Source organism: Mirounga leonina, unplaced genomic scaffold, assembly GCF_011800145.1.
Source record: "Mirounga leonina isolate KUSES-001 unplaced genomic scaffold, KU_Mleo_1.0 Mir_173, whole genome shotgun sequence".
NCBI lineage: Eukaryota > Metazoa > Chordata > Mammalia > Carnivora > Phocidae > Mirounga > Mirounga leonina.
The window spans coordinates 20528796-20552303 of NW_023270447.1; the positions used below are offsets into that span (position 1 = coordinate 20528796).

General features: G+C 37.7%; 1 protein-coding gene across 10 annotated transcripts in view; it reads left to right on the plus strand.

Moving 5' to 3' along the window:
* KYAT3 (kynurenine aminotransferase 3) overlaps positions 1-23508 on the plus strand; it is a 61775-nt gene that overhangs the window by 28250 nt on the left and 10017 nt on the right. For 9 of the 10 annotated variants that reach the window (XM_035018103.1, XM_035018105.1, XM_035018108.1 and 6 more), the window contains 8 exons: positions 1995-2053; positions 2353-2497; positions 5962-6111; positions 10398-10484; positions 11277-11402; positions 11502-11622; positions 18423-18499; positions 19865-19954. In XM_035018103.1, the coding sequence (XP_034873994.1) occupies positions 1995-2053; positions 2353-2497; positions 5962-6111; positions 10398-10484; positions 11277-11402; positions 11502-11622; positions 18423-18499; positions 19865-19954 (855 nt within the window). The remainder of the gene's footprint in view (positions 1-1994; positions 2054-2352; positions 2498-5961; positions 6112-10397; positions 10485-11276; positions 11403-11501; positions 11623-18422; positions 18500-19864; positions 19955-23508) is intronic. The other variant, XM_035018101.1, reaches the window with a different exon arrangement.

A 23508-nucleotide genomic window follows, 5' to 3' on the forward strand; every position in this document is an offset into this window, starting at 1 on the left:
TTATGGGGCAGTAGGGGAGATGATTAGAAGAAATATCTAAAAGGTCTCCTTATGGGGGCAGTGATGAAAAAAAGGTTGGTAAACATTGGTGTAGAAAGACCACTAAGGCAGAGGAATGATCATATGTGAAGCTACAGAAGTAAAACGGAATATTTCAAATATTAAAATGGTTGAGGCATAGAGGTGGAAAGGAGCAGAGGCAGGGAGGTTGTGAGAGAGAGGCTGTTCTGGATACAGATTTTAAAATTAAATCTGGAAATAAAATTTAAAAAGCCTTCAATTATCTAAATATTTTAAGTAAAATGGGACTTTGTATCTAAATGACCTGCTGCAGACTTTTCTCAATTGTTTATATATGAATTTGTACTTTGTGTTTGCAGCTACATGCTAAATGAATCATTAAGTTTTAAACATTTTAATGGCAAAGGACAATTGTTAAAATATCTTTTCTGTCTATCATTCTGGGACTTTTTAGTTTTATAATTGTAGTTTCTAAAATAGCATCATGTTCAGGTGGGTGCTTAATCATAATGATATTCTGGAAGGCACCTTAACCTCTGGAGAATTTGCATGTGATTTACTTCACTGGAGTTTCAAAGATTAAAAAATATGAGAGTAAAAAGGTATTTTTCTTGGCTCCATTGTTGGAATAGAATGAGAACAATGGTTTATTTAATAACCATTATCATTATCTTCCTCCCAGACTGAATTAAAATTGCTTTAATATTCTATTAGGAAAATCTTTATAAAAATGCTGCCAATCATTTTTTTTTTCCCTAGCAGCTTGTTAACAGTGAACTCAACACTAATTTAGTGCTTTGGGGAGATAGTATAAACTTAATTTTAAAATCTAGAGAACTAAGAAATTGTATGCCGGACCATAATTTTAACTTTTAATATTTTTCTACCATAGCCCTAGCTTCCTTGATATAAGGAGACCTGATCTAAATGTCTAGTACACTTTTTTAGGAGGCAGCATTCTGGTAATATTTTTTATAAGGTCATGTTACATAAAAGACAGTATATAGAAATAAATCAGGGGGCACCTGGTTGGCTCAGTCGGTTAAGTGTCCAACACTTGATTTCAGCTTGGGTCCTGATCTCAGGGTTGTGGGATCAAGCCCTGCGTTGGGGTCTGCACTCAACATGGAGTCTCCTTGACATTCTCTCTCTCTCTCCCTCTCCCTCCCTCTGCCCCTTGCCCTGCTCATGCTCTTGCTCTAAAAATAAATAAAATCTAAAAAATGAAAAAAGGAAAGAAATCTGAGTATGTATTCTGGAGTCAAACTGACTGGGTTCAAATCCTGAGTTGAATCTGTTTGGGTTTAAATGTTACTAGCTTCTGTAAACTTGGGCAGATGTGTAAAGTTCTGTAACCTTATCCTCTGACCTCACTTTGCTCCTACATAAATTAGGGGTAATAAGAGAACCACTACATAGGGTTGTTGTGACTATGAAATGATTTAATTATGTACAACACTTAGAACAGTGCCTGTATGTGCTCAGGACTCAATAATGTGAGCTGTTATGATTTGGGGCTCTCTACTGCATAGTTTTAAAACCATTTGTTGAGTGCTTCTTTCCTGTATGCCATCCAAGGCACGTACTTGTGGAACTGTTGGTCCATCTTACCTAAAATGATCTTCAGAGAATGACTCAAGGAATTTTTTAAACTGACTTTTTTAAGTATCATTATTGTTCTCTTCAGTACATTTCAGGCCTTCAGATTGGTTTATTTTTTTAGGTGAGGGTGATATTTTTGTTCCTTTGTGAGAAGATAAACATCTAAGGATCATAAGAAAAAGCATTCCTTAGGGCAGTAGGTGGGAGATGATTGCACTTCAGAATTTTGTATTTTGGGGTCTGGCATTTGTCATTATGGTACTGCTTTTTTCCATGGCAACAGTAGGGAAAAGGTAGAGCTATCTGTGATTTTCTGGCTTTTTTGTTGATTAAAGAAATTTTAAAAACCTTTCAATATTTGTATCTTTCAGAAGATGTCTTTGAAAATCATCAATGCGAAACGAATTGAAGGCCTTGATAGTAATGTGTGGTGAGTACCTTGGAATAAAAAACAATAATTTGGTGACGCTTTTTTCCTACACATTTTGGTATTCTTAGTTGGGTATCAATAAATTGAGATTTGTAAGAAACTTCTAAGTTCATTAGTTCAGCCATCATTTAATTAGACAAAGTCATTTCGTAAGTGGTAAAGTTTTTGTTGGGAACTCATTTTTTTTTTATTTGTAAGACTAAACTAGGTCTTAGTTTTTCAGTTTTATGTTAAGATCATGAGGTATAAAACACTAACTTTGTAATTATGGTACTTATTAGTATTTTTTTTAATTTTAGGATTGAATTTACAAAGTTGGCTGCAGACCCCTCTGTTGTGAATCTTGGTCAAGGCCTTCCAGATATATCCCCTCCTATATATGTAAAGGAGAAATTATCGGAGATTGCAGCAATTGATAGCCTGAACCAGTATACACGAGGCTTTGTAAGTATATGAAGACCATGTGGGGCATGAACTTGTATTTTATATTGTATTTTGTGTGAATGTACTCCTGTCACTTCTGTGTACTTGGCTTTCTGGGACCAACTGTCCCAACCTAATAATCAGAGGGACCACCACCCTTGCCCTTACCTCCTAGAAGGAGCCGTCCCCAACTTCTAACCCCTCCACAGTCTTATCTTGGTTTTTCCTTTACTTATAGGGTCTGATGGCAACAAGGGAGGGAGAATCTTCTCTCTTTTTTTTCCAGGTTTTTTTTTTTTTAATTCCAGTATGGTTAACGTACAGTGTTATATTAGTTTCAGGTGTACAATATTGTGATTCAGCAATTCTACACATTACTCAGTGCTCATCACGATGTGTACTCTTAATCCCTGTCACCTATTTCACCCATCTCCCTGCCCACCTCCCCTCTGCTAACCACCCATTTGTTCTCTGTGTAGTTAAGAGTCTGTTTTTTGGTTTGTCTCTCTCTTTTTTCCTTTGTTTGTTTGTTTTGTTTCTTAGATTCCACATATGAGTGAAAGTGTATACTATATGTCTTTCTCTGACTTATTTCACTTAGCATTATACTCTCTAGCCTCATCCATGTTGTTGCAAATGGCAAGATTTCATTCTTTTGATGGCTGAGTAGTATTCCATTGTGTGTGTGTGTGTGTGTGTATGTATGTATATATATTGTGATACATATAGAGAGATATATATATCTCTCTATATATATCACATCTTCTTTATCTATTCACTTGAACTCTTTCCATGTTTTGGCTATTGTGGACATTGCTGCTATAAACATTGGGGTGCAGATACCCCTTTGAATCAGCACTTTTGTATCTTTTGGATAAATACCTAGTAGTGCAATTGCTGGATCACAGGGTAGTTCTTTTTTTTTTTTTTTTTTAAGATTTTTATTTATTTATTTGACAGAGAGAGCACAAGCAGGGGGAGCATCAGGCAGAGGGAGAGGTAAAATCAGGCTTCCCCGCTGAGCAGAGAGTCTGACGCAGGGCTCAATCCCAGGACTCCGGGATCATGACCTGAGCTGAAGACAGTGGTTTAACCGACTGAGCCATCCAGGCACCCTGGGTAGTTCTATTTTTAACTCTTTGAGGAACCTCCATACTGTTTTCCAGAGTGGCTGCCCCGGTTTGCAATCCCACCAACAGTGTAAGAGGTTTCCCCTTTCCACATCCTTGCCAACATCTGTCATTTCCTGACTTGTTAATTTTAGCCATTCTGACAGGTTTGAGGTGATATCAAACCTGTCAGAATGTGGTTTTGGTTTTGATTTGTATTTCCCTGATGAGGAGTGATGTTGAGAATTTTTTCATGTGTCTGTTGGCAATCTGTATGTCTTCTTTGGAGAAATGTCTGCTCATGCCGTATGCCCATTTCTTGACTGGATTTTTTGTTTTTTGTGTATTGAGTTTGATACATTCTTTATAGATTCTAGATACTAGCCCTTTATCTGATATGTCATTTGTGAATATCTTCTCCCATTCTGTAGATTGCCTTTTAGTTTTGTTGATTGTTTCCTTTGCTGTAACCTATGCCCATTCTTTAAATATTTTCCACTTTTTGTAAATATATGTGAGTATATGTATATATGTGTTTTTATATTGGAATAAGCACAGGGGATGGTATTGCACTGTCATCAGGCTGTGGAAGACATTGGTCACCTCAGGGAGATGTGAAGGAAGTGTTGTTGAGGAGAGATCATAATTCTTTTTAATACAACTTTGCCTAATTTTAATTATTATATGAAGAATGCATTATTTTTGTAATTAAAAATTTTAAGAAAACACAGACCCTTATTATTCTGAGGAAACATGTGTAGTGTTTATGGTTGCTTTCAGATCACCCATTGCTAGAATTTGTTAGATCTGTTATTAAAATGAAATTCAGAGGAAATTTTGGATTTCCAGGAGTGGTGACAATCTTTTCTTGCTCTTTTCACAAATTATGTATATTTTTTGGAGCTTGAATTTAAGTAGTCTTTTTCCCTTGCTATTATTTTTTAGTTTACTGGCTGTGTTCTGTTACCCCCCCATTAGTAATTATACCCAATTTCTCTAATATTATAATATCTCCTAATTTCAAAATATGAAAAATAGGCTACAGCTTTGTTTTTGTTAATTTCAATTGGGTGAGGGCCTGTGACATACTAGCCAACATTCTGTCAAAGGTGACAACAAAAGTATCTTAAAAAAAAAAAAAGCCTCCTTTTCATGTGAGCTGGGATGGATAACTTAAAATGACCAAAGGCTATTTTACTTCATAAACCTGGGGTATATCCTACCAGCCTCCCTCTTGTCCTGTATCCTGACCCAGTTTATTACTCCAGAGTCCTAGGTGCCCTGCACTTGGACTCTCACTTGGCAACTGACAGAAAATCAAGGTGGTTCTCCAAAAGCAAAAAGAGGAGCTACATGCTAGGAAAAAATAAGCCATAAGAAATACTGACTTCAATACCAAATAAGACAAGGAGGGGAAAAGGGAAGGAAAAGAAAGAGAAGGAGGCAAGCGCAGAGAACACAGAAGAGAAGAATCGAGGAAGAGCGAATGAAGGAGTTAAGACTCCCTACAGGGATGCCTGGGTGGCTCAGTCAGTTAAGCGTCTGCCTTCAGGTCAGGTCATGATCCCAGGGTCCTGGGATCGAGTTCCACATCGGGCTCCCTGCTCAGTGCGGAGCCTGCTTCTCCCTCTGCCCCTCCCTGCGCTCGCTTTCTCTCTGACAAATAAATAACATCTTAAAAAAAAAAAAAAAAGACTCCTTACATGTCTCCGAGTTTGTGCATTTACAGTCCCTTCATTCCTCTGGTGAACGTTGTTGTTTGCTTGGATGACTCCTCCCCTCTTGGCTCTCATGTGGTGAATGTCCTACTTCCTCCTAACATAACTCTCACATGAGCACTAATGTGTATTTCTTGGGGGAATTTGTTTTTGCCCTCTCTCCATAATCCATTGGTTGGCATAATAGCCTTCTCTTTGGTAACATGGAAGAACAGAATCAGGATGTATAGACAATGCAGGTTTTCTTTTTTTTACTGGGAAAAAAGTCCAACTCTATCCAATATAATTTAATTACTGTCAAAAATAATTGAATGTGATTTGATTGCTGTCAAAAATGTACTGTCAAAGATATATTTGGTACTGAAGCCAATCTTTATCAAAACATATACGTTGGAATTTTAAATTCCAAAACCAACTGTTTAATAGGGTTTTTTTTTTCTTAGTCATTAGCAAGTTTTCATGATCCTTCATGTAGGAATCCTCTGAAAGTAGTGAAAAATGTTTTTTATCTCCATTAAAAAATACAAATTTTCCTTGGATAATTACAAACATAAAACCTAAATTTTAAAAATTCTTTCATTTTAGATCCAGAGTACCTCCAAGAAGTAGATCCCATAATCAAATTCAAGATTTTTTTTTCTTCTTTTTTATTCAACAGGGTCATCCATCACTTGTGAAAGCTCTAGCCTGCTTATATGAAAAAATTTATCAAAATCAAATCAATCCAAATAAAGAAATCCTTGTGACAGTAGGAGCGTATGGCTCTCTTTTTAATGCCATTCAAGGATTAATTGATGAGGGAGATGAAGTAAGTATATTAACATTATCATCTTACCTATATCAATTATTATCATTTGTACTGCCTTTGAATCTTTTATTTATTTTACATTTTATTTTTAATAATTTTTGACATATAGTACACATGAGTAAAATTCACAAATCATAAGTATACAGCTTTATAAATTGTTTACAAATGTATATTTATATGTGTGTGTATATGTGTCCATGTAACCACAAACCAGGTGAAATATAGTACATTTCTAGCACCTAGAAGGCTCCCTTTTGCCCCTGCGTAGTTTATATTCTTCCAGAGGTAACTACTCTTCTGTCTTGTATCACCATAGGCTCATTTTACCTGCTCTTTAACCTGATATAAATGGAATCACACAGAATGTACTCTTGAACAGCTTCTTTTATTTATCATTATGTCTGTGAGATTCATCTATTTTGTTGCATGTGACTCATTCTTATTTTTACAGCCTGTTTAGGTAAGGGTAAGTGGAAGGGGCTAGCAATGATGGGGAAAATGAGTCTTTCATTTGCATGACTAAAATTACCCTTATCTGAACTCAGTCAGGGAGTATTTGGTCAGTGTGTTTTTGTGCCCAACATTGTTAACAGCACCATGTGTAACAAGGATGAGTGATTTCTGCTTTAGTACTGTGACCCACATGGCTCCAGACTCAGTCAGCTCTGCCCCTGTGTCCCCATCATCCTTCCAGTACCCCTGCTTCAGTATTTCCTGACCTCTTCACTCATTCAGAAATCACTGAGGATCTCCTATGCTAGGCACCACGGGAGATTTTTAAAAAGACAGTTTCTGTGTGGAAGGAGATCCCCGTTTAGTAGAGGAGATACTCGCAAACTAGTGAATGGGAATGCGTGTGACAGTCAGTGGTGGACAATGTGCAAGTTATGGTGGTGACGGCCTGGAAGACTCCAGAGAGGCATTGCTTAAGTCTGAAGAATGAATATTTACCGGGATCTATGTTGTTAATTCCTTTCTTTGAACTCTCATGGCACTTTCCCTGTACCTCTTGTATAAAAGATACTGCTCTTACTTTGTATTATGTTTTTCTGTTACATCTCTAACTCCCTCTCCTATGCCAGACAATAAACTACTTAAGGAAACATCTGAAGGAAGTACAGGTATACTTTTATATATATAATCTCCTTTAATCCTATAAACTAGTTGAAAGTTTTATCTCATTCTTTGATGTTAATCCTTTGTTGCTTCCTCCTCCTGCATTCTGCTGGAACATCCCGAGGCTCAGCCCTTGACTTTCTTTTCTCTATGCTTTCTTCCCTGATCACTGTATCTGATATTTTGAAACCAAACACATGTCACTTTCTATCACATTGACCTGTTTTATTTCCTTTATAGCATTTATTACCATCTGAAATTATCTAATTTACTTCCGTGATTTCTTGTTTTTTTGTCTCTCTTGGTAGAATGTAAGTTCCAGGAGAACCAGTTTATTGCTGTACGGCCAGTCCTTAAAATACTGAGTACTCAAGAAATACTCTTCAGAAAGAGAGGGGAATTATTCCCATCATAAAAATAAAGAAATTGCAGCAAAGAGTGTCAAGCATATTCTTTCAATTTTACCTCCCTGCCTCCCCAATTTATTTTCCTTTATTGAGCTCTCACTTCAAAGCAGGCACCTGTGTTTCTCACTAGGGTTCAAAGATAGGTCGTCTTGGTCTCTGAGAATTTCACAGACTAATTAGGAACTTACAGTCTGCTTGAGGGAAAGATCCCTTCCCAAGGGAATGAACAAAGATTGATTTCTTTGCCCTTCACAGTAGCTAACACCTAACATAGTAGACTGTATAGTAGGTGTTCAGTGTGAATTGAATGACTAGCACAAACAAAGGGGCTTTAGAATGTAAGGCCCTTATATGACTTTAGTGAGAAAGGCGTTTGAGCAGGTATTTCACATCATAAGAAATACACAGTTAAAAGTGCAAATTTAGACCAATTAGGTATTACTAATCTAACCAACAAAAGTTAAGTGAGACAACTTAGTGTTGATTTGTGAAATTATGAATAGTTACTCAATTTTTCTAAAGCAATTTGGCTGTCTGTATAAGGTGCCATAAAAATTTTTATACCTTTTAGGGGCACCTGGGTGGCTCAGTCATTAAGCGTCTGCCTTCGGCTCAGGTTGTGATCCCAGGGTCCTGGGATCGAGCCCTGCATCGGGCTCCCTGCTCCGCAGGAAGCCTGCCTCTCCCTCTCCCACTCCCTCTGTTTGTGTTCCCTCTCTCACTGTGTCTCTCTCTATCAAATAAATAAATAAAATCTTAAAAAAAAAGTTTATACTTTTTAATCTAGCAATAGCAATCGTGTGAATTTATTCAGCTATTTAAAAGTAGAGAAACTACATATACTCACAAATAAACATAGCATTGCTATTTATTTATTTTTAAAGATTTATTTATTTTAGAGAGAGAGCATGCGGACGCATGGGCACTAGTGGGGGGAGGGGCAGAGGGAGAGAGAATCTCAAGCCAACTCCTCCCTAAGGATGGAGCCCATCACGGGGCTCAGTCCCACGATCATAAGATCATGACCTGAGCTGAAATCAAGAGTCAGATGCTCAACCACCTGAGGCACCCAGGTGCCCCAGAATTGTTATTTATACAAGCAAATGATAAAAAAAAAAATCTATTCTAGAATTCAGAAGGCTCTCAAGTAGCCATTAAGATAATAAATACTAAAACTATAATAATAGGAAATTTTCATGAAATATTACTAGGTTTAAAAAGATAAAAAGAGGGGCACCTGGCTGGCTCAGTTGGTTGTCTGACTCTTGATTTCGGCTCAGGTCATGATCTGAGGGTTATAAGATTGAGCTCCGTGTCAGGCTGAACGTGGAGCCTGCTTAAGAGTCTCTCTCTCCCACCACCCCTCACCCCCCGCACTTGTGTGCTCTCTCTCTAAAATATATATATATATATTATATATATATATATATATATATAAATAAATATTGAATATATATGATGGGTATAAATTATGTGTTCAAACTTTCCTTATAGAAAAGTAAAAAGGATGCTAGATTTAGGCTGGTGGTTTGTGGGTGGAATACCACCTGGACAGGTTGACCCTCTGACTGACCTAAAAGCCAGCCCACAGGTGATTAAGAGAGAGCACGTAGAGGCCAAGGAACAAGGAATATATCTCGAGGGGCTAGGAAAAAAGACTGAATCTAGATATAAGTAGCATCTTAACTAGTCTCCCCACATCCAGTCTTTGTTTTGGAGTGCTTTTGAGCAGAGAGAAACATCTTTACTCTCAGGATAATACTTGTAAAGTAGTACCCCATAATGGAGAGCATTGCCATGTTATCTTCCCTTATAGTCTTTGGCTTCTGCCCCTCTCTGATATTTTATTTTGTAACTTAAAATTTAAAGAAATTCTTAATGTTTTGGCTGGAACATTCCTTTGAGGATGTGATGAGACCTATGGCTTCTTCCCCCAGGAAAACCTACCTAGGCACATGTAAAGCTTTGCATATAATTTCAAGCATCCCCACTGCAAGCCCTTCTGTAGATCTCATTAAGAGACCAAGGACTCCTGGACAAGTGTATCTCTAAGGTCTTTTCCACTTGGCTGTTAGCTCCAGGAAAGGAAAGCCAGCTTTTTCACTGCTGCATCTCAACATGTAGTATAGTGCCTTACACATAGTAGGTACACAGTATTTTTTTTTTTTGCTAACCCATCCCCCCACCCCCCTCCCCTCTAGAACCCTCAGTTTGTCTCTCAGAGTCCATAGTATCTCATGGTTCATCTCCCTCTCAGATTTCCCCCCCTTCATTTTTCCCTTCCTACTATGTTCTTCTTTTTTTTTTTTTTTTAAACATATATTATTTGTTTCAGAGGTACAGATCTGTGATTCAACAGTCTTACACAATTCACAGCACTCACCATAGCACATACCCTCCCCAATATTGATTACCCAGCCACCCCATCCCTCCCACCTCCCACCACTCCAGCAACCCTCAGTTTGTTTCCTGAGATTAAGAATTCCTCATATCAATGAGATCATATGATACAGTATTTTTTAATACTGTGCCTGGCTGAAGCTTGGTGTGATCATCAAAAACCTCTTGCCAGACTATGGCTTCCTTGTTTATAGTTGAAACAATACCCAAAAACTTTTGAATATAGAAAGATTCTAGTCTTTTAAAATCTTTGCCAAAGCCTTTCCGCTTCATGAAATCTGTGACTTCTGGGTTGGACTCCCACAGTATTTTTTAAACAAATGAATAATTGATATGTTAAATTCTTACTTGGTTTCATTTTAGGTCATAATAATAATGCCTTTCTATGACTGTTACGAGCCTATGGTGAGAATGGCTGGAGCAACACCTGTTTTTATTCCCCTAAGATCTGTAAGTTTGCCAGCACCATTCACATGCTTTAAGATGTTTTGAAAATACACAGAATTGCTTTGTCCCTGATGAAGTTTCCACTTTGATTACTTTTTGGGATTTACTGTGTATCTCTACTATGGCTGAAGGTAACCAACATCTTGAAGAGGACAACTTTTATTACTTTATTCTGTTTTTGCCATGTATCTCTGTTGTATCAGCATTCACATTATATGTCATGTTATCTTTTGTATGTGTCTCCCCATCAACATGAGCACCACTAGCTCAGAAACCATTTCTAACTCACTTTCATAGCACTGCTCCCCAGTGACTAACTGTGTAGGGTATGTATGCTGGGTGCTTCATAAATGCTTATTGAATTCTGAATAAAGTGAATTTTTTAAATTTTGCTTTTATTTTTAGGAATTTAATAAAGTGTACTACCATTGTCTTTTTAAAAACCTTACTAAAATAAGTAATACACTAAGGTGAATCACAGAATCTTATATTAGCCCTAAAGTACCAGACGTGTTAACCATCGTTATAGCTGGCTCCTTTGAAGGAACATAGACACTTTAACAGCTGTTTATGTCGACAAGAGTTTATTTTCCCATTTAATAGGTGTGAGCATGAGACTCAAGTCCTCTTGGGCTCTTAAGGCTTAGTGATTTCTGCTTATTTTCTTTGTTAGTCATTTGTTCAGTTACCTTTGCCTTACCTTTCTCTATTTTTTTTTCCCAGTAAGGTATTTATTTGTAAGACAGCAAACGTGAATTAATTGAATTAAATCACATTTTGATTCTTCATACTTAGAAACCTGTCGATGGGAAAAAATGGTCTAGTTCTGACTGGACATTGGATCCTCAAGAACTGGCAAGTAAATTTAATTCTAAAACCAAAGCTATTATACTGAATACTCCACATAACCCCATTGGCAAGGTGAGTCTTTGATCTCTTTATACAGTCTTCTGACCTATCATTTTCTCACGTGATGAATCATAATTGGCTCTGCTCTTTTGTTTTCTTTAACACATATAGGTATATACCAAAGAGGAACTCCAAGTAATTGCTGACCTTTGCATCAAATATGACACACTCTGCATCAGTGATGAGGTTTATGAATGGCTTGTATATACTGGAAATAAGCATTTAAAAATAGGTACTGATTATTACATAGAGTCACAAATCTAAATGTGTTTGGGCACATGTGGAACAACTGATTGGAAAGGATCCCAGAACAGCTTTAAAATAGTCCTTGCAATGGGTATCTGTCCGGATGAGCACTTAAATGGGATTTGAATAAATGATGCTTGACTGAATAAATAAACAAATTGAAGGACAAGCAGTACAAACTAAGGGGAAGGGATTTTTGGATCATACTATAAAGCTATGAAACCAGAGAAGTCCTACTTTTGCCTATACCCTTGGCTTTTTATCAAGAATCTATTATTACTTGGTACATAAGATACAGGGAGCTTACTTGTTCCCAAGCTGGACTGTCTGTGCTGAGTAAGTTGCCAAAATGCCAAGTCAGCAGGAGAAAAGTGCAGGGCCAGTAAGTTATTGCTGCTTGATCTTTGCCTGGGATTTCTTCATTACTACTGGGCTGTCTCACAAGTGTCTCGGTGTCTTCTGGAGTTATTCAAACTGCTATCAGCTATAAGATTATATGCTGGGCTGCAGACTTTGGGTCTTTGCACTTCTCCTTCCAATGCCCTGGAAACTCTTTTCCCGCTAGATATCCATATGGCTCAGTCTCTCACCTCCCCCAGAGCTTTATTCAGATACCACTTTTGGTGGCCACATTTAAGACAGTTACAAGCTTTCCTTCCAGCATTTGCTTTGCTTTTTTTTTTTTCCTGTTCTGTTTTGTTTTTTCCTTTGTAATAAATATCAAGACCTATATTGTTTACTTCTAATCTGCTAGAATGTAGGGACTTTTGTTTGTTTTAGGGTCTTCTGAATCCCTAGTTGCCAGGATGGATCTTGCACATGCTAGATGATCAGAACGTAATTGATAAGTAAATGAATAGAAGGTATGAAAAGGATAAGGGAAGGAAAACTAAAATCATTGTGGCAGAAATTAATAAATAAAAAATTAGGGCCCTTACATATAAATAGTTGTTGTATATATCATAATTATCCCTATGGTACATTATAAATTGTAGAACTACAGAGGACGAAGCAACTGCTTGAGGGGATCAACAGAGGAGTGGGCAAAAGATCGAATTTGCTAAGCAGAGAGGTAGAAGGAAAATTCATACCAGATAAACTAAGAGGACTGAGGCAAGGAGGCATAACAGATCAAGATATACTTAAGATTAGGGCAAGTGGTTTATAAGGATATAACAGGCAACGATGATAATGGAAAAGTAGGGTAATTCTGACAGCCTTGAATATGAGAACAGAATTTAAACTTGTTGAGGAAGTCAGTGGTTCTGAAACTCAAAGCCTTACTATAGAGCACCTCAAAGCCACAAAGTTCACATCATGAAATAGGGATACATTGCCTTCCATCCTGAAACAAGAAACAGTTTTCCTAACAGAAATTTAATAATTAGAAGAAGTCATTAGGGGTGCCTGGGTGGCTCAATGGGTTGAGCATCCAACTTTTAGTTTTGGCTCAGGTCATGATCTCAGGGTTGTGAGATGGAGCCCTGCATGGGGCTCCATGCTCAGTGGGAAGTCCCCTGCTTGAAGAGTCTCTCCCTCTGCCCCTGACACCCCCCCGCTCGTGCACACACACACACACACACACACCCCCTCTCTTTCTCTCTAAAATAAGGAAATAAATCTTTAAAAAAAGAGAAGTCAATATAAAAATCATAGTTCTGTGCATATTTGTCACAAAGAGCCATTGAAATAAGCCCATCAGAGTTTTTTTTTTTATTTTGCCATTAGTATTCACTTACTAAATGTTCATTTGTTTCACCGTTGGTAGCATACACTCTCAGATAAACAGTAGTACTTATTTTAAGTGCATAAGAAAATTTCATGGAAGGAAACTTAAAATTGATTTCTAAAGAAATTCTACACATTACTTTGATCACCAAAGTTCCAATGAGCATACTTTGAGAACTACTGCAAGAGGTGTGCCATGGCAAGGGAATTAGTTACATGATTGGATTTGTGTTTTTTTTTTTTTTTAAAGATTTTATTTATTTATTTGACAGAGAGAGACAGCGAGAGAGGGAACACAAGCAGAGGGAGTGGGAGGGGGAGAAGCAGGCCTCCCACCGAGCAGGGAGCCCAACGCGGGGCCCGATCCCAGGACCCTGAGATCATGATCTGAGCTGAAGGCAGACGCTTAACGACTGAGCCACCCAGGCGCCCCTGGATTTGTTTTATAAAGCTAAGAACCAGCTATAGGTGAGGATCTGAATTGAGTCAGATAGGCTAGCAGTAGAGTTGACACATGTGGGCTATTTAGAAGTCAAAACAATGTGGGGGGGAGTATAGCATTTGAAGATGGAAAGAGAGCAAGCAAGTATGCTTCTGAGATCTCTGACTCAGCCCCATCAGCAGTGATGAGGCTCTTCAGCAGAGGTGGAGATGTGCTGGGGAGGAGCAGATCTGTGGGGAGGAAGGAATATTCCTGCCTCTCATGCTTTATAGTCTTGCTGAGTTTCAGTGTCTGTGAGACAGAGGAGAAGATTCTGGAGACAAGCCTGATAGTCAGGATCAAATTATGAGGGGAAACAGTTTGGCCAGTCATCAAAATTTTGTTGATGGTGGAACCCATGGAAGAGAATGTTCTCAGGGAGAACAGATAAAAGAAGAAGACAGCCAGAGATTTGCAAGGTGTGGTGTTGCCTTGACACAGCAAACTGCTATTACATGTCAAAATTGCATTAGGGTTCATCTTCACCCTTCTTGTTGATGATCTCTGTTTCAGGTCACTTGAACTATTTCCAGTCAAAAATCAGATCACTATGGACACGTAATTATTTTTTGTAATTTTTAATAATTAAGCAGAGAGAGGAAGAGGCATCTTTCTAATGAATGTAATTCTGTACTTAACATAAAATATATGTTCATGTCTATGCAATAATGCCTCAAATCTTTAGAGTTTTAGTTAACTCAGTTTAGCAATATTTTTCCAATACATAACTTTAAATGATCTTGAGATTTGTTGTTTGAACCTTTATTATATTGTTTAAACCATGTTATATGATAAGCCCCTCATAGTAAAAATGTAGCAGATATTACTTGCTAAAGATATCAAGACATATATTTTTAAGTTAGATTTTTAGTTGTTATAACAGCCCATAAACAAGAAAAAAATGAATTCACTATTTCATTATTTACAGAGTACAGTTTGGTTCCATGAAAACTTAGCTATTCTATCAAATACAGTGGCCTTTGTTACGCGAAAGATGCAAAATGGCTATTTCATCACACTATTGCAGAGTGAGAGTAGCTCTTTAATATAACACAATAAGGCTTTCTAGCCATACATCATGAATTAGCATCATCCTCATGCTTTCACTGAGATGGTTTTCCCTGGGGTAGCACCCTTCCTCATGTTTCTCATGTTTATCTGACTTCCACTGAAGCCTAAACCACCTGTGAACTCATAGAACTGCTGTGGCTGATTTAAGGATCATGGGTCATAAATGAGAAGTGCAAAGGCCAGTTGCCTTTCAGATATAAATGCAAGCTTAACTTACCAATATTGGGTTGTTTTTGTTTTTTTAGTTTTTATTTATTTATCCATTTAAGTAATCTCTACACCCATTGTGAGGCTCAAACTCACAACCCCGAGACCAAGAGTTGCATGCTTTTCCAAGCATGGGTGACCCTAGGTTTTTTTATTTTTATTTTTGTTTTTGTTTTTGTCTTTAAATAATCTCTACACCCAACATGGAGCTTGAACTCCTAACTCCGAGATCAAGAGTTGCATGCTCTACCAACTGAGCCAGCCAGGCACCCCTAGATACTGTTTTTTTAAATGATCAGACCTGCAAAGATTGGAGGTTTTTTTGTTTTTTGGGGGGTTTTTTTCTGTAGATTCACACACAGTGCTGTGGTCTTCTGACTATCTGTTTACTTTAACTTCTGTGGCTCTGAGTTGGAGAGGACATGAACATCCAGATGTTTTTAAAATTCCTTAGGGCCCTTTTTATTGAAGTAATAGAATTTGTTCTTAGATCAGATTCTTGATTCAAATGATGTCTCCAGATTTCTGTAAAATGACATTTCAGTCAACAAAAGAAACCTCTCTTTCTAGAAAAAAGATAAATTAATACATTGATATTGATATACGAATCTTTCAGTATTTAGATAATTAGTATAAAATTCCTTGTAAGTTATTCAGCTGATCAGTTTACTGTTGGAAAAAAAAAAAGACATCTACTTTTAAATGGCTAAAATAGTCATCAAAATTACTTAGCTCTTTTTAAAACATATTATACCTATAACTATTACATTGATATTTTCTGAAAAAACCTACTTTTGACATGTGAGTAGTTTTGATTCCCTTTGTATATAACTTATCATGAAAACATGTTAAGGTTGTATTCATTTCTCTGGATGATTCTTATTTTCAAAGAATTTATTTCTAAGTATTGTTCTTACTAATAGACCTTCCTGGTTTGGGATATATATTAACTTTATTTATTTATTTATTTATTTATTTATTTATTTATTTATTTATTGAGAAAGAATGTGTGTGCATGTGCACATGGGGTGGGGGGGGCAGAGGGAGAGGGAGAGAGAATCTTAAGCAGGCTCCACATCCAGTGTGGAACCCCATGAAGGGCTCTATTTCACCACCCTGGGATCATGACCTGAGCCAAAATCAAGAGTCAGATGCTTAACTGACTGGGCCACCCAGGCACCCCTATATTATTACTTTAAAGGAGGTGATACTCTGCATTATACAAATGTTTAGATTTTCTCTGGTCAAATAGGAAAGTGGGACATGTGTCATGGTATTCTTTTGGATTACTTTGGAAGACTACAGATGTCTCAAAACTTGAAAGGATATGATATATTAAATGTTAGCATATTCTTTCTTCTAATGGACCCTCTAAATATTTTCTTCATTTATCTTTTTGTTATACTCTACAGAGAATACACTTGTAGCTTTTCCGGTTTATGTAGTCTTCCTGCCTTTACAAATATTGCCAGGTGTTTCACAATGGACTAAGATTATGTATGAATTCATTTTGGAAATTTTGTTAGCTACTTTACTTGAGTACGAGAAGATTAAGAAAACAGTAGCTTAGACCCCACAGAAATGGCTGTTTTTTTTCTCTTTGTGTATACCAACACTCTTAGAACAATAGAAGAGTATCTACTGTACCTCTACAAAACAAGTGAAAAACTCATGGGATTGCATGTGAAGAACTTCACGACTAAATTACTTGAGGAATCCAAAGAACAGTGTAGGTAGCATTCTCAGGAGATTCACAAGGGAATCGTTTACCAATGTCCAGCAAAATTCACAAGCTTTTACATTCTATATACCCATGACTTTGTTAGCTCCATTCCCTTCACCCCAAATACCTCTCTTCGCCTTCTCTGACTGGCAAAGACCTATGTGGTCTTCTGAGTCTCAGCTCAAGCATTACTGGCTGCAGAAAGCTACCCTCAACCTTCTTCTGTCCTTGCATGATACTCCATGCCTGTTGAGATTACAGCACTTACCACACTGTATTATGGTTGTTGTTTTACTTTTCTCCTACCCCCACTAGCCATTAAACTCCTTGAAGACAGAAACTGCTTCTTTCTCATCTTTGTTTCCTCTAGACCTAGCATAATCCCTGGCACCTGGTCATTGCTAATAAATGTTTGATAAGTAAATAAGTATAAGAATGAATGATTTTATTAAAGATATCAACTTGAGAACATTTATGCAGTCGTTTCTCATTATTTGTGGAATCCATATTTGTGAATCACCTACTCACTGAAATAGATTTAACCCCAAAGTCAATACTCTTGGCGCTTCACATTCATAAACATGCAGAAAGGGGCAAAAAATTGGAGTCACCTGATACATGTGTTCTCAGTTGAGGTCAATAAGGCAACACTCTGCCTTCTTACTTCAGCTCATACTATAAACAAGTGTCCTTTTCATGGTGATTGCATAGTGCTGAAGTGCTGGCTAATATTTCTAAATGCAGGAAGGCCATGGCGTGCATTATGGAGGGACTAGGTATGCTAGATGAGCTCCATTCAGGCCCAAGTTCTAATGCTCCTGGCCATGGCTCTTGGCCATGGAGATTATATTAAGGGGCGATACCCAAAAAGTATGGGCTTCTCTTGGGGTGAAAAAATGTTCTAAAACTGGTTACACAGCTTTGCAGATATACTAAAAACCATTGAATTGGACAGTTTAAAGAAGTGAATTTTATGGTGTGGGATTTTTATCTCAAAATTTTTAGCAAAACACACACACACACACATGCATGCACACCCAGATTGCAGGACCCTACCCCCAGAGTTTGTGATTCAGTAGCTCTGGGATGCAGTCCAATAATTTGCCTTCCTGACTAGTTCCCCACTGAGACTGCTATGTTGGTGTGGGGACCATATTTTAAGAACCATTGCCTTAGGAAGCCTGGAGAAATAGACTCGCAAAATGGGCAGAGAAGATATGAGTAAACACTAGCCAGACCACAACCAAAGGGTGCCACAGGAAGAGAATATTGAATGTTCAGCTACCACTGACACTGAGCGCTGGGTACCATGCTTGTACAACCCCTGCCTAGAACCCTGCCTACTGACACTCCTGCCCCTGGAAGTAATTTTGCTCCTTAAAATTACTTAATCTATCACATATGACAGTGTTTCCAAGCACTGTAACATTTTCAGTTGTGTTTGGGTTAGAGTTACATTGTATTTAAAAACCTACTGAAATACACTGATCACTACCTTTATGTTTTTAGATTATACTGAATACAGATTGGTTGGAAAGCAATTTCTTAACCTTTTTCTTTTCTCTTTCCTATTTAGCTACTTTTCCAGGTATGTGGGAGAGAACAATAACAATAGGAAGTGCTGGAAAGACTTTCAGTGTAACTGGCTGGAAGGTAAGGTGCAGAAGAATGAAATTGCTTAAAAATGAGCATGTATTTTATTTCTCGTAGAGTTTCTGTATATGTGTGTTTTAAATGCATATATATTCAGTTTACACAGGTTTTTATACTAACTGATCTTTTCTTTATTTTTACTCATTCAGCTTTCATGTTGGCCTTTATCCTTTTTGAGACCTGATTGTTTCTTTATTATTTTAAAGTCTTTATTTAAATTCCAGTTAGTTAACATAAAGTGTATTATTGGTTTCAGGTGTACAGTGCAGTTATTCAGCACAAATCCAGTGCTCCTCACAAGTGCCCACCTTAATCCTCACCTATTTCCCTCATTCCTCCACCCGCCTCCCCTCTGGTAACCATCCATTTGTTCTCTATATATACTTAAGAGTCTGTTTCTTGGTTTGCCTCCCTCTCTCTCTTTTTTTTCCTTTGCTCATTTGTTTTGTTTCTTAAGTTCCACAGATGAGTGAAATCGTATGGTATTTGTCTTTCTCTGACTAACTTATTTCGCTTAGCATAATACTGTCTGGCTCCATCCATGTCATTGTAAATGGCAGAAAAAATAGGTAATTTTTCATTTTATAAGTCATGAACTAATGGCACTCTTTTTTTTTTTTTGCAAAAAATGTTCAGATTATTGTATATTAATATAAAAGGAGGGAGAAAACAATATAATAATTAATATTTTGGCACTTACTATGTGCCAGGTTCTAAGTGCTTTACACATCCTCATTCTCATAATGGCATTATGAGATGAGTATAATTTATCATCCCCATTCTACAGGCAATAAAACTAGTGCAGAGAAGTAAGTTGCCTGAGGTTATACTGCTAATAAAGTCAAGCCAGTGCAGGCAGTCTAGCTTCAGAATCCACGTACTTAAGCACTGCACTATGTAATACAACAGCGATTTACCCAGTTGAAATTTGGTCATCTTCCAACTGGCCTCTCCTGAACATGGCCAAGAAGCAGGGAGTATCAAAAATGGGGCCTGCAGAACCAGCTTATGGAAGAGTCCCTTAGGCCCTCATTCAGAGTTACTTTTACCTAATTCAGATAACCTTTGTTACCAGTTTTTAGACCTTCAGAATATCAGAAGTAGCAAATTAGAAAAGGATAATAGCGACTAAGGGTACTGTTTACCTTCTGAAGGCAGAGTTTAGTGACCCCAGTGGGAAACTTTCTCACAAAAGAACAGTGTTGAAATGATGAGTAAATACTAATACTGCACTACTTTCATAGTATGAACATTTTAGAGTTGCATATATTTAATAATTACATTAAGCTGAGCTACTCTATCGGATTTGGTACATACAATTAGATTTGCTTTTTGAAATCTGCTTTTTATCTTTTCCTTTTCCAGCTTGGCTGGTCCATTGGTCCTCATCATTTGATAAAACATTTACAGACAGTTCAACAAAACACCATTTATACTTGTGCAACTCCTTTACAGGTAGGTATTAATAGTAAATTGGGGTTGAAGTCTTTTGGTAAAGGTGTTATTTTTAGGCTGTGTATTCGGATTGGCTTAGTTCTACCTGTGATGCCCTTTTTGAGCCAGGCCTCTAGTAGTGTTTGAGAATTCAGGAGCAGACAGATACTCATTACTGTCAAGAACAGCTTTCTTCTGTTTATTTAAATACATCAAGTTTTAACTCTGAATACTCATACGTTGCTGGAGGGATTGCAAAGTACTGCAGACTCTGTGAAGGACAGTGACAACACCAAGCAAAATTACAGATGTGCGTGCATTACAAAGCAGCAATCTGTCTTCTGGGGATTTACCCTATAGTTATTATCTGTACACATAAGAAGCTCTGTATGTGTATGGCCATTTATTGCAGAAGATAGGGGATAGTCATTATCCATCTTTAGAATTAATTAAACAAACTATGGTTTATCCAAACATTTAAATATTATATGAGTTTTGTATTAGTTTCCTATTTCTCTGTAACAAATGGCCACAAACTTGGTGGCTTAAAACAACACAAATTTTTTTATCTTACAGTTCTGGAGGTCAACAATCTGAAATGGGTCTTATGGCTAAAAACAGGGTGTCTGCATTCTGGTATTCCTTCTGAAGGCTGTAAGGGAGACTTCGTTCCTTGTCTTTTCCATCTTCTAGGGACTGCTCACATTCCTTGGCTTATGGTCACATCACTCTAACATGACTCTGACTCTCCTGTTACCTTCTTTCCCTTATAAGGATCTTTATGATTGTGTTAGGCCCACAGAAAATCCAAGATAATCTCTTCATCTCAAGATCCTTAATTTAAACCACATTTGCAAAGTTCATTTTACCATGCAAGGTAACATGTTTACAGGTTCTGGGTTTGTTTGGGTTTTTTTAAGATTTTTTAATTTATTCATCTGAGAGAGAGAGATAGAACAAGAGCACAATCAGGCGGTAGGTTCAAAGGGTGGGGAGCCTGATGCAGGGTTTCATCCCAGGACCCTGCGATCATGACCTGAGCTGAAGGACTGAGCCACCCAGGTGCCCCTACAAGTTCTGGGTTTTAAGATCTGGACACCTTTGGGGGCCATCCTGACTGTCACCATGGCTATTTAAAAATGAAAAGAAAGGAAAAGAATGAGGAAGTTCTATAATGAACAATATGGAAAAGTTTCCAGAATATACTGTAAAGTAAAAAAAGCAAGATGCAGGGCAGTGTATATTTATGCTGTATCCTGTATAAGACAGGGGGAAACCATTCGCTTGTATTTTCTTAAAGGATCTCTGGAAGGATCCATAAGGAACTAGTAAAAGTGGCCAATTGCAGGGGCGCCTGGGTGGCTCAGTTGTTAAGCATCTGCCTTCGGCTCAGGTTGTGATCCCAGGGTCCTGGGATCGAGCCCTGCGTCCTGCATTGGGGCTCCCTGCTCCGCGGGAAGCCTGCTTCTCCCTCTCCCACTCTCCCTGCTTGTGCCCCTGCTCTCGCTATCTGTCTGTCAAATAAATAAATAAAATCTTAAAAAAAAAAGGTGCCAATTGTAGGGGTATGAGGAATAGGTGAAATGAATAGATAGGGATGGGGTGAGGGCAAGGCTTTTTAATGTATATCTTTTTATATTGTTTCTGGTTTTTTTTTAAATATATATTTATAAAACAGGAATCTATGTATCATCATTCTGTGAATCAGAACACTGAAAAATTTTCTTTATCTGGAAGGCAGTTAAAAAGCCAAAAGAGTGAAATATATTGGCTACAGTAAATTTACTTTTTTGCTTCCTGTCAAAAAGATCTACTGAATGAGAAAAAAATTTTATTTTAAAATTCTTTCTCCAATGACTCTCTAAAGCAGTGTCATAATAAAGACTAGTTTTGACTTTTGGTTTTATATAATATTAAATTCATTTTATCCACTCAAAATAAATCCATTCACTTATTCAACAAATATTTACTGAGTATTGGAGATACAGCAGGAATTTCTTTCTGAAAAGCTCTTTTTGAGCTTACGGCCTAGTGGGGGCACAGATAATAAAGAAGTAAATATTTTAATAATATGTCAGGTGTTCATAGATGCAATAGAGAAAAATAAAGCAGGGAAGACGAAAGATATAAAGTGCTAAGAGGGAGAACATACAATGTTAAGTGGAGTAATCTTTGAAAGCCTCCCTGAGAAAATGACATTTGAGCTATGAATTGAAGCTTAAGTAGTCACATGGGTTACCTAGAGAAGAACCTTCCAGACTTTGAGAAAAACAAGTGCAAAGGCCCTGGGGTAGGCAGTCTGGCTGTCATGTTTGTATCCGTGAAAAGCACGAGAGTGGGATGGGATGATCAAAGGACAAGAGTAGGAAGAAATAAATCAAGGGGTAGCTGGGAGCCAGATCAAATAAGGCCATGTTCATCACTGTAAAAGCTGAGTGAGATAGGAAGCCACTGGAGAGTTTGAGCACAAGGGTGACATGATCTAACTTATATTATCAAAGGGACCTGGCTGCTTTATTGAGTCAAAAGACTGTTGAAGTGATCCAGGAGAGAGACAGCAGTTGAATGAACCAATATAGGGATGGTAAAATGGTGGAATATGATTGGGTTCTGAATATATTTTGAAGGCAGAGCTGACAGCATTTGCCATTGGGTCATGTGTGGGGCATGAAAAAAAGAGAGAAGTCCGGTATAAGACTACAGTTAGGAGAGATGATTATGTCTCTTGAGCTTTGACTTTTCTAGGGCATATCTCCTGCTATGGGGAGTGAATAAGTTGCTGAGAACAAGAAAGATGCAGCTAAGAATCTGGAACATCTTTTCCTGACCCCTCTGGTCCTCCATTTCAACCAAGTGCCTGGATTTTTCCATGCACTCAGACAACCATGTTTGGAAACTGGCCCATGCTTCCAGGGGAACCCCAGATTCCTAGGCTGATGCAGCTTGATCCTTATTTATCCAAGATTTTGTTAGTATTGGGAAATTATGATTAATTCTTTTTTCCTGCTGGTTTCTTTTGGCATGCAGTCTTCTCAGTGATCTTACCCTTCTCTGTCTCTCCATGTCATCTCTTGCCATGCTCTCTTGCTACTCTTGAGCCACACCAGACTCAGTTCTTCCAACAGAACAAACTATATCTTGCCTTTTTCGTGTATTTGTTTCCTCATCCCTCCCACGTACCCCCTCCAGTACACACCAACTGGAATCTCCATAAAGGCAAGGACCATGTTTATCTTATTTACCATTATACCCCCAGTGTTTTATCACAATGCCAATATTTAACATTAGTATTCAGTATATGTTTACTGAATGAATGTTTATCCTTTAATTCTTAATACCTCTTGGTTCTGATTAATTTCCTTAAAATTTGGCCACTTTGCCCTGCTATCTTAACTATTCCAGGTTCTTGATTATTTGCTTACCTTTCCTTCTTTGCTCTGAGAAACCGGTATTTTTAAGTTGTTTCAGTTCACACTGACCTACCAATCTTCTGCCCTCCTGCTTGTACAGATCCTTGCTCTTTCTGTGTGTCCTGATTCAGACTTGTTTATCTTTTCCTGACCTGTTGCCTCCTG